General features: G+C 43.4%; 1 protein-coding gene across 2 annotated transcripts in view; it reads left to right on the top strand.

Annotated features, from left to right (window-relative positions):
• Nucleotides 1–16,433, top strand: part of LOC144784238 (regenerating islet-derived protein 4-like) — an 83,701-nt gene that overhangs the window by 30,006 nt on the left and 37,262 nt on the right. For both annotated transcript variants that reach the window (XM_078662893.1, XM_078662894.1), the window contains exons 2-3: nucleotides 1,378–1,460; nucleotides 2,602–2,699. In XM_078662893.1, coding sequence (XP_078519019.1) covers nucleotides 1,397–1,460; nucleotides 2,602–2,699 — 162 coding nt within the window. In that variant the 5' untranslated portion in view covers nucleotides 1,378–1,396. The remainder of the gene's footprint in view (nucleotides 1–1,377; nucleotides 1,461–2,601; nucleotides 2,700–16,433) is intronic.

Here is a 16,433-nt window from a genome sequence, read left to right on the forward strand (position 1 = left end):
ACAGGATGTTGAGCGTTTCTGCGAGACTCAAACCTGGCTGGGAAAGCTTCAAGGTCCACTGCTCTGGCCATTAGACCACATCTTCATTTATTGTTTTAGATTGCGCAACTCCAATGTTTACTTTCAGGTCTACTGTGATTATCAAAAAACCAGACACATTAAGCATAAATTGACTACAGCAGTATATAAGCATTTTTGGTAACACAATTCAGCATATCCAATGCACTACCCTATTTTTCACCCTATACCGCTCTCCGTATATCCTCTACCTCAACTCTCTGACTCATCTCAGCTGTCATTCTGCCACTCTTTCCAATGCACTACCCTATTTCTGATCCTATACCTCTCTGAATATATCCTCTGCCTCCACTCTCTCATTCATCCCAAACCCCATACCACAATCCCCAAAATACCCATTTCTAGACTCTTCCCTACTCTACCCCATGCATTATCTCAGACCTCTTTTACTATTCAGATCTCCCAAACAAGCCTTTCTAAATCCTTTCCTCTGACTCTTCCCCCTCCACCTCCTTTTTACTTACTTCAATCTTTATTTCGATCGATTTAGATCATAAAAGAAATACAAACAATTTTCAGTCAAAATACAGATAATATCCAGTAACAGAATTAAAAAGCATTACAATGAGCCTATTAAAATCAATTATTATATATTGCAATTAAAAATCATCAATACAGTTCATTTATCCCGAATCTACCTCATATTTCAAAAAGCGGGAGCGGGTGTGCCACATCGCAGTTAAAAAATTTGCTACCTCCTTTTTCACTCACTTCAAGTCTCCTCCTACTGCTATGAGCTCCAAAAAAAGGTATTCTAAATCCTTTCCTATTCTATCCCTCCACTATCCTTTTCAATCCAAATAACAGACTAACATGTCCACCACTGAAATTACTTTCATATTTCACTATACTAATTCACCACTGATCCTTTATGGGTTTTGGAGTAGTGTGCTTCTCACCGAACAAGCGCTTTGACTCCTTGTCAGGGGTAGTAAGCACTATATAAATGCAATTTCAACACAATACAATAGTTGTGGCCAGGATGAAGCTACTCTAAGAGCCTCTATTCTTACAAATGAAATTGCAACTACAATACAGTACTGTATTCTGCAAACTCCGGTCCTGGCAAGCGTTGACACGAACTGGTTGTTATTAGACACTAGTACCTTACAGTTTTGATTTTCCCGATGTAAAGCACCTCCGGACAAGCCTACAGTTCGAATGCATAAGAAGCACAATCCAAGAGAGATCCAGAACATATTTGTGTGAAATAGCATGCAATGTTGATGTCAATGCCATCCCAAACGATGTTGACTGCATTCTTTCTGATGTGACTATGGTTTGTCTTATTTATTTCAGAGAGAACGTTTGGAGAATCATGGCACTGGCAGTGTACACGATGTTCCTCCTGAGCACTTTGGTTCTCACAGACGTCATGGCTAGTGAGTACTTATTGTCCCTAAACCGTACCTAGTGACTGACAATAAGCATCACATAAACATCACAAGTACGCGTGCTGCCCTTGCTACTGCTACCTAGAACACAATGGCTCGAATATGCAGTCACTTAGAATGGGGTGCTTTGATTGTTAAATGGTTTAAAACAAAAGTATGCCCCTGGCCCATGCAGAATGTGAAGAAGGGCCCCTGAGTCTCCCATATCTTACAGATATTTGCTGGCCTTGGGCTGATGAGGAGCCCCTGAAAGGTTGGGAGAGCCCTAAGGAATGGGAAGGGTTCTGCATTACGCCCCTGGTTTTGTTATTTTCAGGCTGAATAGTGTTTGTGGATTTGCCTATTATGAACTGGAGAGCTACTTCTCCCTTCCCCAGTCAGGAACTGAAAGCCATGGGCTGTCCCCACCTGACCATGAGAGGTTTCTCAAAATCAAGAGTAAGGGCCATATGTATCAAGCCTTTTTGGATTCGCAAAGGCCGGAATTCGGCGAATTGCGGCCTTTGCGAATCGCAAAAGGCTGTTTAGCAATTTTTGCTATGTATGTAAAAATCGCATCATAAGGAATCGCAAAAATGTGCAATTCCTTATTTTGCTATAGCATTTAAGGAATCGCAATTTTGCGATTCCTTAAATGCTATGTATGATGCCATTTTCAATAGCGATTTTAGCTTAAGAAATCGCAATTTACCACCAACTTTCAATTGGTGGTAAATTGCGATTTCTCATAAAAATGCTATTTAGAAATCGCAAATGGTGATGATGATACATATGGCCCTAAATCTCTATAGCTCTAGCTGGCCAACATGAATCTTTGGCCCCTCGTAATAGATCCGTCCAACCAGAGATATGACACAAATCATCGTAATCTGTTAAACTTGCCGCTGTAAAAGATTGACCTTCACAATCTCTCACATACATCAATTATGGTTAGTTGGGAGACTCCTCTATTACTATATGTTTACAGGTGGGTAAAGCCACTCTTTTAAAACTGCGAATAAAATTCGTGAATCTGGGCCAAAGCTTTTATCTCTAGTGGTAACAGCCTCGTCCCTTTTAACTTTTTTGCCACATTAAGTACACTGAGAATATTGCCTAACATGAGTGTTGTGACTTTCCTTCTAAACAGGCCCAAAGGCTCGATCCAGTTGCCCTCCTGGATGGTTTTACTACAGAGCAAATTGTTATGGATACTTTCGATTCGCCCTCTCTTGGTCGGAAGCGGAGGTAAGTAATGCCATCTCAGTGATATCCGTAGGCTGTTTAGAATTGAGATATCGCAGGACCATTGTCGGGTTATTGATTTTGGCGGTTGTCTAGGGTGAGTGGGAGCAATAATGACAGCCTTGTAGGCTATCCTTTGGTTAATAATGATGGAGATCTTATTGGGCTATCAATAAATACTATCTTATTACAAGCGAGCTGTGACGTCAGGGTGTCATTAGCTTCACGAATCACACAGCGAGTTGCCTCCTTCTCTCAAAAACTGCGCACAGTTGCACGAAAACATGAACAAGATGTGTGCACCAGTGGCAGGGAAGCATGCAAACTTTTACTTCTTCTGGCACAGACAGCCTGCTAGTCTGCGTAGATTCATTGTCACAAATGCTGAATAGAAGTCACGGTGCCAGGAATACACTGTAGTAATTATGGCAGATAACTGCCGTGCGCTACTCGCACGCAGAAAGAAGTGTCACAGCCTGCCTCTTATAAGTGCAACAATTCCTAGGCAATTATGATAAAAACAAAGGGAACTAGTATGTGGAAGAGGAGGACATTCAAGACAAGAACTCTTAAAATCATATACTATTTAATAAACAACAGTAAATTATACAAATATTATTCAAATACAACACATTCATTGCAATATAAAATACACATAAATGTTAAAACAAGAATATAACAAAAATAGACTATAATCAATGAGAAAATAATATATATTATAAAAGTGGCAAGGTAATATTCCGACGCGCGTTTCGGCGTGTAAAACAACGCCTTCTTCAGGAGCCACAAATTTTTTTAGGAAAAGTGAAGAAATACATCTGTCTAGGATCTCTTACTGGATATGTAAAAGGACCTATGAGTTATGCAGCAAGGTTTTCAAAAGGATGAGTACTATCCTTAATTCAGTAACGGAGTCACCTTCGTTTAGGCGACTGTGTTTAAAAAATATAAAACACGTATTCTCAGTGAAACAGCCCAAATCAGGGAAATGCGTCAAAGAGCAGGATATGCCAAGGTATAAACAGAGTTTCTAACGATAAAATTAGAAAGGGGGGAATCTACATTCAGAAGGGAGAAGTGTTGTTCAAATCAAAAACGATATGCCGTGATGGGTCGCCCAGTCGGTATCGGGCGGGGGTATTTTTAGCCGCGTTAGCTTGCTTAGCAGACAGCGTGAAGAGGATTACACGAGTCACGATAAAGAGAAGCACGGCAATGCGGAAAACGGCTGTCGGCGTCTTACGTCCGTTACAATGATAGCCTCTTAGGCACAGCTGAAAGCAAGAGCACCTACAGAATTCAGCTGGAAGTAGCAATATCTAAGGTATTAGGCAGCAGTCCGTCGCTTCAAAACAAGGTAAAAAGACCAGCCTGGTCATACTGAGGGAAGGCTGCTCTTTGTGGTGTAAGGGCCAGAGCCGCGTACTTTGGGTCTGGGGTACCAGGTACGAGTTTCGGCGTCCTCTCAACATCCTGTGCTTCTGGGCAAATCACTTAGGGGCATATTTACAAGTTCTGGCGCATCTTTGCAAATCAGCAGGGATGCGCCAGAACAGATGCGTCATGCAATCCCCTCCTTCCGCCACCACAGAAGCGCCGCATTTGCAATGCGGCGCACCATGGTGCAAGCAAGGGAAGATGCGTGACGCATCTTGTGGCGTATGAGTGACACATTGCTGGAGTGGCGTTGCAAGAGCGACGCAACTCCTGCAATGCACAGGGGCCACCCATACTCAACATAGTGCGTCACTCCTTACGCCTGCTTCAAGCAGGCGTAAGGATTTGAAGCAGCAGCGTCGTAAAACTGACTCAGTGAAATCTTGTAGATTTCACTGCGTCAGTTTTACGGGGCTTTCCTACGAGGGAACGCCCACCCTGTGACAGAACGCCCACATGAAACCTGACGCAGGTTTCATGTGGCGCAGGGCTTTACAACGTGACGCATCTGCCTAGATGCGTCACGTTGTAAATAAGTCGCTACGTGGCGCATTGTTTACGCCGCCGCTGCGTCACAAAAGTGACGCAACAGCGGCGTAAAAGTGTCGCAAGGGGCTTGTAAATCTGCCCCTTAATCTCCCCCTGTCTCCAAAAAAACCTTAAAGGTCCTTGTGTAACATAACTGATGCACATGTAAAGTGCTCCAATACCTTCGGAACACGTTTTCGCTATCTAATATTGCAAAAAATAGTCGGATTTGCTCCCAAACAAATAGTTTGCAATAAGCTATTTTCCTATATATATTTTTCAAACTGTGAAAAAGCTTCATATTATCATACACATTTTATTTTGTGATATGTACCACGTCAAATGTGAGACTTTAGCCATACATGGCTTTTTTATCCACCAACACCAAACTGCATTCTGGCACTGGAAGTTGAGACTTTAGCCATACATGGCTTGTTTGATCCACCAACACCATGCTGCATTCTGGCACTGGAAGTTTAATGTTGATATTATGCGCATCTAAAAGGCCACCATGGAAAGAGCTCTCAGTTAAAAAGCGAGGTCTGTCTTGAACTGCAAAACATGAAACTTGGCAATACATGATATTGGCAAATTGAGACCATGAGACTCCTGGGTCTAAAAGCACAACACGTGAGGTGATGACGCTGTAGAAAATCTGCCTTTTCTGCTTGGTCAACCCGTATTTTTTGCTGTTTGCTGGACCATATGCTTTTTATGACTGTCGAACTCTATGAACTGTAAGTAACTAAGGGGCATATGTAGGAAGGCGTTTGCGATTCGCAAACGCCGGAATTCGCAAACGGCGTTTTGGTATGTAGGTGCCACTTAGCAAAATAAGGAATCGCAAAAATTGCGATTCCTTATTTTGCTCAAGCATTTAAGGAATCGCAATTTTCCGATTCCTTAAATGGTATGTAGGGATGCCTTTTAAATTGCGATTTTGGCTTAAGGAATCGCAAAATACTACCTTCTCCAAGTAGATGGTATTTTGCGATTTCCTGTCAAAATGCATTTTTAAAAAAAAATTCAAAGTGCCATGTGGCGCACAGACATGTCCTTAGGGCATGTATGTGCGCCACATGTACTTATAGGCACATTCCAGGGGTGCAACAGGTGTCCTTTGGACACCCTGGCACCATTAGAATTGCGATTCTCAAATTGCGATATTCTCATAGAAAATCGCAATTTGAGAATGTATCCCCATTCATTCCTATGGGCCTCTTGGCACATAGGAATGAATGGGTCACTTATTCCTTAACCCCTTCCATGCTCATGACGGAACGGTTCCGTCATGAGCGTCGGTGCTCCGGTGCTCATGATGGAACATTTCCGTCATGAGTCAATGTGATTTATGACCCTTCAGCACTGCAGCGAAATTCGCGCAGCACTGAAGGGGTTAATTGTGATTCGCAATTTGCTAATCGCAATTAAGGAATTTTAGAGATTCGCAAAAAAATTGCGATTTATTACCTACATTCCATTTTGCAATTCTCAAATAGCGATTCCTTAAAAATCACTATTTGAGAATCACAAAATGTGAATTACCTACATATGCCCCTAAGTGTGCTGTTCCTAGCAGTGAGAAAAAAAGAAGGGTGGAATAGCTTCTATGAGGAGCTAGGGCCCTCACACCGCCCGAAAGGTGTCCTGCCCAGCTCGAGCCCAGCCCGAGCCTCCTGCAATATTCCTTTGATCTATCTCTAGGCGTGGCTGCCTTGGCTGCCCCTGTCCTCTTCCGGCCATCGATTAAATTCATAGATGCATTATCAGAAAACTCTAATACAACTATTTCAGCTAGCGATAATTGTTGAAAACTCATGAGGGTTCGCTTTACACCGAGGCGCTTTTTAGCCTCGATGTAAAAAGCGTGCGATGGATCTCTAAATTGCTTTGGCCGATGTACGTAAGGGATGGCTTAAGCACATAAACTACTGTGTTTTCTAAAGAGTGCAACCCGAGGCGCTTGGGAGAGCAAGCCAGATGGCACCTGCTCGGGCGCTGAAAGCTGCCGGCTGCGCGTGTGCACTCACGCGTCACCGCAAGCGCTAGACCAGTAAAAGCTGTGGTAGCACTTTTAAAAGCCACTTACTAAAGGTCTCGCAGAGCAACGCATGCGCTGGCTCAGGCGAGACCTAAAAAAGTCTTCTTCATTGAATTGGATTTTTGATAGGTATTACAAATAGTTGTTTAATTATTTGTCTATTTATTCTCATTCCGGAGATGCAGTTTTAGTATTTAATATTGCATCCCAGTGTAGAACAGCCAGCATTCAATATAAAGAAATTACCTGCATGAGAATTACAAAAAGGCCTTCGTCAGTGGTTCCACTGACAAAGGGACGCTGTCCCGAAACGCATTTGCTTGAATAAAAATCTTTGCTGTATTACTTGAGCCCGTGAGTGCTGTGTCTTCGTTCCCGGCCCGGCTGGGTATGGGTAAGGAGGACTGGAGCTGCAATTTTAAAACGCGGTACACCGCTGCGTTTCACAGCACCCGACACCAAGAGTGACCCACGATACCGGTGTACCTGGAGCTTTAATATATATATATATATATATATATATATATATATATATACCTTTCGTGTTTTTCAGTGAATAAACACACACACATATATATTTTTATATATATATATATATATATATATATATATATATATATATATTACCTACTGGCGGTCGCCAGTAGGTATATATAGTTAGGATTTTTTCTCTATGGGTTTTTTGAAAATTCTATGTCTAATAACTTTGGCGTTTGTGGACGGAATCGGCTGAAATTTTCAGGAAAATGGCACATTTTGTTTCTGAGCAGCCCTTGAAAATTTGGGGGGGGGTTCGTCCAGTGGGGGCCGAGAAAAAAGGGGGGTCCCAAAACGTGTTTTTAACATTGAGTTTTCCATAGGGCGGTTGGCCTCACTTTTAGCCCGAACGGCTGAATGGATTTGCACGAAACTTGGCAAAATTGTAGGGACTGGTAGCCCGATGTGCCTTTTGTAGGTCTCAATATATGTGCTCCAGTGGATTTTGAGAAATTAACGTTTAAAAAAAGATATATATCTGTAACAGCGGACCGGTTAGCGCTCTGGTTCGCGGACTTTTCGCGCAACGGAGCTTTGTGAAGCGAAGCTGATTGGTTCTCCGGCGTCTGTCAACATTCCAAACAGTCCGTAGCGGCCGCCATCTTGTCTCTCGGTAGGATCGAGAGACAAGAGGAGGTCAAAACAAAGGGGGAAATAACTATAAGGGGGCATAGTAGATCCTCGCTGACCCCCTAGGTTTGATGTGGAGGTTTTAAAAGGGCCCCGCGGGGCAAAAAAAAATAATAATAATAATAATCGAACGGCTGAATGGATTTGCACGAAACTTGGCAAAATTGTAGGGACTGGTAGCCCGATGTGCCTTTGCTAGGTCTCAATATATGTGCTTCAGTGGATTTTGAGAAATTAACGTTCAAAAAAAGATATATATCTGTAACAGCGCACCGCTTCGCGTACTTTTCGCGTTACGGAGCTTTGCGAAGCGAAGCTGATTGGCTCTCCGGTGTCTGTAAACATTCCAAACAGTACGTAGCGGCCGCCATCTTGTCTCTCGGTAGGATCGAGAGACAAGAGGAGGCCAAAGCGAAGGGGCAAATGACCATAAGGGGGCATAGTAGATCCTCGCTGACCCCCTAGGTTTGATGTGGAGGTTTTAAAAGGGCCCCGCGGGGCAAAAAAAAATAATAATAATAATAATCGAACGGCTGATGACCATAAGGGGGCATAGTAGATCCTCGCTGACCCCCTAGGTTTGATGTGGAGGTTTTAAAAGGGCCCCGCGGGGCAAAAAAAAAAAATAATAATAATAATCGAACGGATGAATGGATTTGCACGAAACTTGGTAAAATATTAGGGACTGGTAGCCCGATGTGCCTTTGCTATGTCTCAATATATGTGCTTCAGTGCATTTTGAGAAATTAACGTTCAAAAACAAGATATATATCTGTAACAGCGCTCCGCTTCGCGGAGATAAAATTATATCTGTATTACCTAGCTGTTGCTAACACCAGTTAGCGACGGCTAGTAGGAGATAGCGACCATCTTGGGTCCCACTTTGCATGTGAGTGATATTTATCACTAATGACATGCAAAGTGGGCATGCCAAGATGTTAGCGACTGGAAACAGTCGCTAACATCGCTATCTCCTATTATCAACTTTTGGAAATATTCGAGATAAGCGCGAATATCTCCAAAAAGTAACAGCTGCCCTGAGCAGTTCTTAGCCATGTTATCCAATGGGAGGTGGATAACATGGCTAAGAGCATTAGCTCGGTAATGCATGAATATCGCTGAGTTTTCAGCGATATTAATGCATTGCGCTCGTTTTTTATCGTATTTGCGATAAACCTTGATAATAGCAAGGTTTATCTGCGATAATTTCTGACGGTAAAAAAATCTTTGCAATGCATCGTTAGGGATAAATATCGCTTAACTTTGGTAATATGCCCCAACGTCTGTTAACGTTCGATTCGAAGGAAATCAGGAATTGTTGAAAAACATTGTGTGCGCCATCTTGTCTTTTTTCAAATGCCACACTTTTGTCGTGCACGGCAGCCATTTTAGATGCCTTGACCAGATCCACTCTGTGCACGCTGTCGATCCTTAGCATGGCTCCCCACCCTCGCAAGCATCTCCCCCAGGCAGTGGTCACCCCCGCTCTCTGTTTTATGCATGGGTAATAAACCTCCCCCCATCTGCGCTGTTCTTCCCTGAGAATCACACCCTGTGCCCGCCCGACACCTCCCTTTCGCCCTATTCACTACCGCACCCTCTGACACTCCTTTTCCTCTGTGTCCGATTGTCCAGGCCGGTCCTAGGCTATCAGCTAGCCCTGCAGATGTAGTTTATGGCCACAGCTGTAAAGAATCACCAGTCTTCAAAGGAGTTATAGTAGATCAAGGCCCACACTCGATGAGATCCGTCACAGCAGAAGCGTTGCTATTATCTGAAAACCATCCTGTATTGTGATTGGGGAGGGGACCGAGCGTGAAGCGGAAGATTCCAGGGATGACTCTTTGTACATCAAAGTTTTTACAATTATGTGTCACATTAAAAATATATAGCACTCCGACAAAGTAGTAAGATTATAAAACTTTAATAATTTATAAATATATACAAGAAAACAAAAATAGTAATAACATATAAACATTTTTAGAGAAAAACAACGAAGTAGCGGTCGGCTGTGCGAATAGTCCCAACGCAGCACAACGTCCAGATTTCCGGCGTGGGGCGTCGCGGGGGGTGGGTCATCAGTAGCAAACTGTTGTGCGAATAGTTCCAAGGCAGCAGAACGCGCCGAAATCTAGATGACACGAAAGTGATGTCTAGTAAGTTGCCACCCAGCAAATAACGGCGTGGGGCGTCGCGGGGGGTGGGTCATCAGTAGCAAACTGTTGTGCGAATAGTTCCAAGGCAGCAGAACGATGGCACCAAGGTGATGTCCAGTAAGTTGCCGCACTGGTTTTGGTATCCTACAATGCTGCTCCGAATAACGGCGTGGAGCGCCCCGGGGGAGGCGGCGTGAACGGGCCTCTCCAGGTGGAGTCTCATCTGTTTTAGTGGGGCGCCCCTTTACCGTTTCAGTTGCCATTCCGTCCGCTTTTGGTCCACTGTGTCAAAATCCGCCATTCAGCTGAGTTGCGCCCACTCTTGCGGTGCAGCGATAGGCGGCTGTCACAGGACTCTCAAAATGGCGGCAGGCTGTTTCCTTTTTGGGCCTGGTCCACTGAAATGGCCCTGGGACACCTTGGAAATCGGACGCTTGTCTGCTAGGTCTTGGACCCCATTCTCGAAAGCGTCCCCTCCGCCTTGAGAATTCATCAAAAGTTTTGGGGGCTCCGACTCCTGCAGGCTTCTGGTGGGGAGCGGCTGCCATGATTGCTCGCGGAATGACCACGACTGAGCTACGAGATGGTGGTGCTTTCATGCTGACGCCAGCTTCAGTCTGAAACATCCAGAAACAAGGTGGGGCTTTCATCGTTTGGGGGAAAAAAAAAGTTTTCATCCAATGAAAAGTGTTGTTTTTAGGTCATATGATCAAGCCTTCCATCATTAGGAAACCAAAAGTAAAATGAACCAATGAAAAGTTTTATAAACAAGTCACATGACCTGTTATGCGGCATAGGGTATAAAATGCGGAGAAAATACGTTGGCACGTGAGGCGGCGTCAGTAGCGGACCGATGTGCGAATAGGCCGAAGGCAATACAACGCGCCAAGATCCGGATGGCACCGAGGTGGTGTCATAGTTGAGAGTTCTGAGCAGCGGTTGTAACACTGTCTGAAGCTTATTTGCAGCTGCTGCAGCTTCACTACGCGCCAAGATCCGGATGGCACCGAGGTGGTGTGTAGGAAGTTGCCGCACTGGTGTGGCCATCCTACAATGCTGAAAGTCGGCGTGGGGCGCCCCGTTGGCCTGTGAGTTTGCGTCAGTAGCGGACCGATGTGCGAATAGGCCGAAGGCAGCACAACGCGCCAAGATCCGGATGGCACCGAGGTGGTGTCTAGTAAGTTGTCGCACTTCTGTGGCCATCCTACAATGTTGAAAGTCGGCGTGGGGCGCCCCGTTGGCCTGTGAGATGGTGTCAGTAGCAGACTGATGTGTGAATTGGGCCAAAGGCAGCGCAACAATATTTTCTACTATATTTCCGGTGTAGAAGACACCACAAGGCGCTGAGATGCCAAGATCCGGATGGCACCGAGGTGGTGTGTAGCAAGTTGCCGCACTGGTGTGGCCATCCTACAATGCTGAAAGTCGGCGTGGGGCGCCCCGTTGGCCTGTGAGATGGCGTCAGTAGCGGACCGATGTGCGAATAGGCCGAAGGCAGCACAACAATATTTTCTGACTGACACCACAAGGCGCTGAGATGCCAAGATCCGGATGGCACCGAGGTGATGTCTAAGTTGCGGACTGATGTGCGAATGGGGCCAAAGGCAGCGTAACAATATTTTTTGTATGGAAGATACCACTAGGCGTTGAGATGCCAAGATTCGGATGGCACTGAGGTGATGTCTAGCAAGTTGGTGTGGTCATCCTACAATGCTGAAACTCGGCGTGGGTCGCCCCATTAGCCTGTGAGATGGCGTCAGTAGCGGACCGATGTGCGAATAGGCCGAAGGCAGCACAACGCGCCAAGATCCGGATGTCACCGTGGTGGTTTCATAGTTGAGAGGCACTTCATCTGCAGTGGGGCGCCGAGATCCGGATGGCACCGAGGTGATGTCTAGCAAGTTGCTGTACTGGTGTGGTCATCCTACAATGCTGAAACTCGGCGTGGGTCGTCCCATTAGCCTGTGAGATGGCGTCAGTAGCGGACCGATGTGCGAATAGGCCGAAGGCAGCACAACGCGCCAAGATCCGGATGTCACCGTGGTGGTTTCATAGTTGAGAGGCACTTCATCTGCAGTGGGGCGCCGAGATCCGGATGGCACCGAGGTGATGTCTAGCAAGTTGCTGTACTTGTGTGGTCATCCTACAATGCTGAAACTCGGCGTGGGTCGCCCCATTAGCCTGTGAGATAGCTGTTCTTTGGATTTGGGCCTGGTCCACCAAAATGGCCCTGGGACACCTTAGAACTCGGACGCTCGATTTTTTTTTCCTTTCCTGTACATGCAAAAAAAGGTAAATGCCCGGTACGTTACACGCTTCATCTGCCACGATGAACTCTCCAGAGGAACCGAAAAAAAATATAGTTGTGGTAACTATACCATGCATCGTCATATGGAGAGGTGGCACCAATTAATTATAGTGCTGCATAAAAGAGAGATTTGGAGGAGAACCCCTGACCTGCTAGTACATTCATCAAAGAAGTGGCACTGAGAGCTTCAGAGGCAAGGGAAACGGTCCCAAATATTTAGAAGAACTTTGGAAAGATTAAAATGACATGTTTAGATTGTGGCAAATTAATTTCATGTGGACAGATGAGTGTTACTCTAATAAATACAGCATATGAACATCATCATAGTCGATGGTTGGTAGAGACATTTTGACTATATCCTGGACCTGCCCGTCCTCGCCCAAAATGGCGCCAGAATAAATGGGACTCGTAACTCCTTGTTGTGTACTGGTTGCAGAACCTTGAAATCACGAGATACGTATGCAGTTTTGAAGCACATGGCGGGCGGGGACGAGAATTGATTGAATATTTCGACATCCCTATTGATATTAAGTTCTGATGTGTTATTGATTACTGTACTGTTGAAAGTTCGAATTAACGTCACCCATGGTACTTGCCCGCAAATGTATATCTAGATAATTTTATTGTAACTGGCCCTGTCGTATTTTAATTATAAAATGTACGTCCACCGATTCCGTAACTGTTAGACACCTTAGTTCTTGCAACCTAATGGCCCGCCCGTTACGTTCCTCTACAGTGTAAATGTCTATTCATCATATACGATTACAGTTTGCTCCGTGGCCGGCCCACGTGGTTATAGGCTCGTATTTGTATAATGAAATTTTCACAATAAAGGTTTTTAAAAGAAAACATGGTAGTAGTATATACATTGGTAAAGTTTTTAATAATAGTCACTGTTTTAGAATCATTAAAAGGCAAGTGAAATAAAGCAGACCAATTACATGAAGGGTAAAAGGTATAATACGAAGGAACGCAGTAAAGATAAATGGTCAAGGGCTGTTGTGTTTTCTATTCCTGCAACATAAAGTGATCGATAAGAATCTCATATTCAGGCGTATCGGCGACTAAGACAGCAGGTCGACCCTCTTTTGCTCAACGGCTCCGTCATGGGACGAAGAAACGCTCTTTTTCTCGAAAAAAGAATATATTTTACTTGCAGGACAGTTGTAAAATTTCCGGGAAAGTACATTAGCCTGGAACATTATAACATATATTTAAGAAAAAATAATGTTCGGAAGTAATGAAAAGCGTAATTTTTAGGTCATATGACCAAGCCTTTCATCATTACAATAAGAAAAGTAAAATGAACCAATGAAAAGTTTTATTAACAAGTCACATGACTTGTTATGCTTACGTTACGCGCTGCGCGCCCCGGATGACTTCCGGATGCGCTAACGCGGCGCGTCATATGACGCATTACGCGACAACGCAGGTACAGAATATAGTCAAAATGTCTCCACCAACCAGCGGTCGGAACACAACCCCTTTCAGCAGGCTAAATAGTTCTGTTAAATGACAACAGAAGGGACAGGCAACAAGAACCATCAGTCAAAGAGGGGAGGGCTAGTTCTTCTCTACCGGGTTACATTGGGGCGCTACCGGAACTGATCGAATTGGTAGTCTACAGTGTTTCTGGATGTTTCAGACTGAAGCTGGGGTTAGCATGAGAGCAGCACCATTTCGTAGCTCCGTCGTGGTCATTCCGCAACCAATCATGGCAGCCGTTCTTTATCGTTATTTTGGGCGGGGTGGGTGGCGGAGCCGAGCTGTTTTGCAGCCATCATTGTGTGGAGTTCAGTTCATCTCACTAGTTTTGTATTTGTCATGAGGGGTTGTTCCTAATGTTTCTATTTTAGCGAGGTCAAAAAGAGATCCCATTAGTGGCCTACTGATTTTGCTCGATTCCTTTTCTTTTTTTTTACACGATTTTTCGTTATCTGCAAAGACTAAACAGAGTATTGCGACTCTGTGTTTGTTTGTAAATAGAGAATGAACCAAAGAGAACTAATTCTAAAACAGTAAATACTTGGATAACAATGAATCAAATGGAGAGAGAAGCAGGCACGACGGATTACAATGGGGGCAAAGACCTGCGTTAACTACCTTTCACTATCTGCAAAGAGAGAGTACTCCTAATAGAAATGAGGGGGGGGGGCACCATTCAAAGCAGATCAGTGTGCATAAACACGAAAATGTTTTCACTTACCACGTACTTGACATTCGACAGCTTATGATATTTGCTATTAAAAAACCATTGAAATTCACTGAAAAAACCATAGGTTATAGACCATATATAGTTAGGAATTAGCATTTACAAAACCTTGAAAATTCACTGAAAAAACCATAGGTTATAGACCATATATAGTTAGGAATTAGCATTTAAAAAACCTTATTTTACTCACACAAAACCATTGAAATTCCATATATAGTTAGTTGCACTAACTATATATCGCGCACCTGCAATCCACTGCTGATGATGTCACATATTACATCATTCATGACATGGTCAGTGACATCACTGATGACATCACTGATGACATCTCAAATGACATCACTGATGACATCACTAATGACATCTCATTTGACATCATTCTTGTGCTAATACGATAAACCTCTTCAGACTCTAATATAATCTTAGATACACTCAGTGTATACAGACACTCACACACTTCCACTCATCCATGGAGTTACACCCAGTCAGTCATGCAAAGAAACAATCTCATCTCCATTTCTTCAACTATACAGTTAAACACACCTTACTTATTGAAACATATACTAACACATATTTACTCTCTTATACAATCCCTGATACAAATTCACAATGATCGATACAACCACTCACTCATTCGGTGGCTCTCATGCACAGTTATTTATATATGCCAACTCTCACATGTACTGTGTTTTACATATGTACTTACTATGACATGTAGCATTGAGATATCCATTTACTCATCAATACACTCATGCACACAGTCAACTGCCCATGTAGCTGTTTCCACATGCACTCTTGAACTCATACACCTAGTGAATAAACTGTTCACACATCTATGCATAGAGTCACACACCTTTCAGCCACCCCCACACAAACTCAATCTCCCATAGAAATACTTGGGCAAGCAATTAATAACACATATAGCCTCTCGTATAGCTAATGATCAACACATGCAGCAGTTTACAGAACAACAGACATAATGATGCACAAATTAAGACAGTTTAGTCACTAACCCATGCATTCAGTGAGACACATTTAATCACTCACTCATACAGTCAGTCACGCACCTACTAAATCCTTCATCCAGACACTTATACATCCACTCATTCTTCAATATGTAAGATATATTTTAACTTTACAGAAACATACAGTCACTGGATGTTGTCATCAGTGATGTCATCAGTGATGTCATTTGAGATGTCATCAGTGATGTCATCAGTGATGTCACTGACCATGTCATGAATGATGTAATATGTGACATCATCAGCAGTGGATTGCAGGTGCGCGATATATAGTTAGTGCAACTAACTATATATGGAATTTCAATGGTTTTGTGTGAGTAAAATAAGGTTTTTTAAATGCTAATTCCTAACTATATATGGTCTATAACCTATGGTTTTTTCAGTGAATTTTCAAGGTTTTGTAAATGCTAATTCCTAACTATATATGGTCTATAACCTATGGTTTTTTCAGTGAATATATATATATATATATATATATATATATATATATATATATATATATACACACACACTTGGCTATATCTTTGGCGAATTTTGACTAATCTTTCCAAAAGTTTACCAAAAAAGTTGTCCGGTGAATCTTGTTGTGCATGGAAAATTTACAGGCAATACAAAAAAGGGGGCGGGGGGGGGGAAGGTGTGTTTTCCATATTAATTCCCATAGGAGCTTTGAACGCAACTTCAGCCCAAACCACTGGACGGAATTACACAGACTTTGGCAGAAAGGTAGATTTGACTACGCAGATCACAATTTCAGTTATTTGGTGTAAATCCGTACAGTAGTTTGTGAGAAATGAAAGGAAATTCCAATTTGTATATCTACGATCGTGGCTACTTCCTGAATAATAACAAGCTTGTGCAGAGAT

The sequence above is a fragment of the Lissotriton helveticus genome, chromosome 10, assembly GCF_964261635.1.
Source record: "Lissotriton helveticus chromosome 10, aLisHel1.1, whole genome shotgun sequence".
NCBI classification, from domain to species: Eukaryota; Metazoa; Chordata; class Amphibia; order Caudata; family Salamandridae; genus Lissotriton; species Lissotriton helveticus.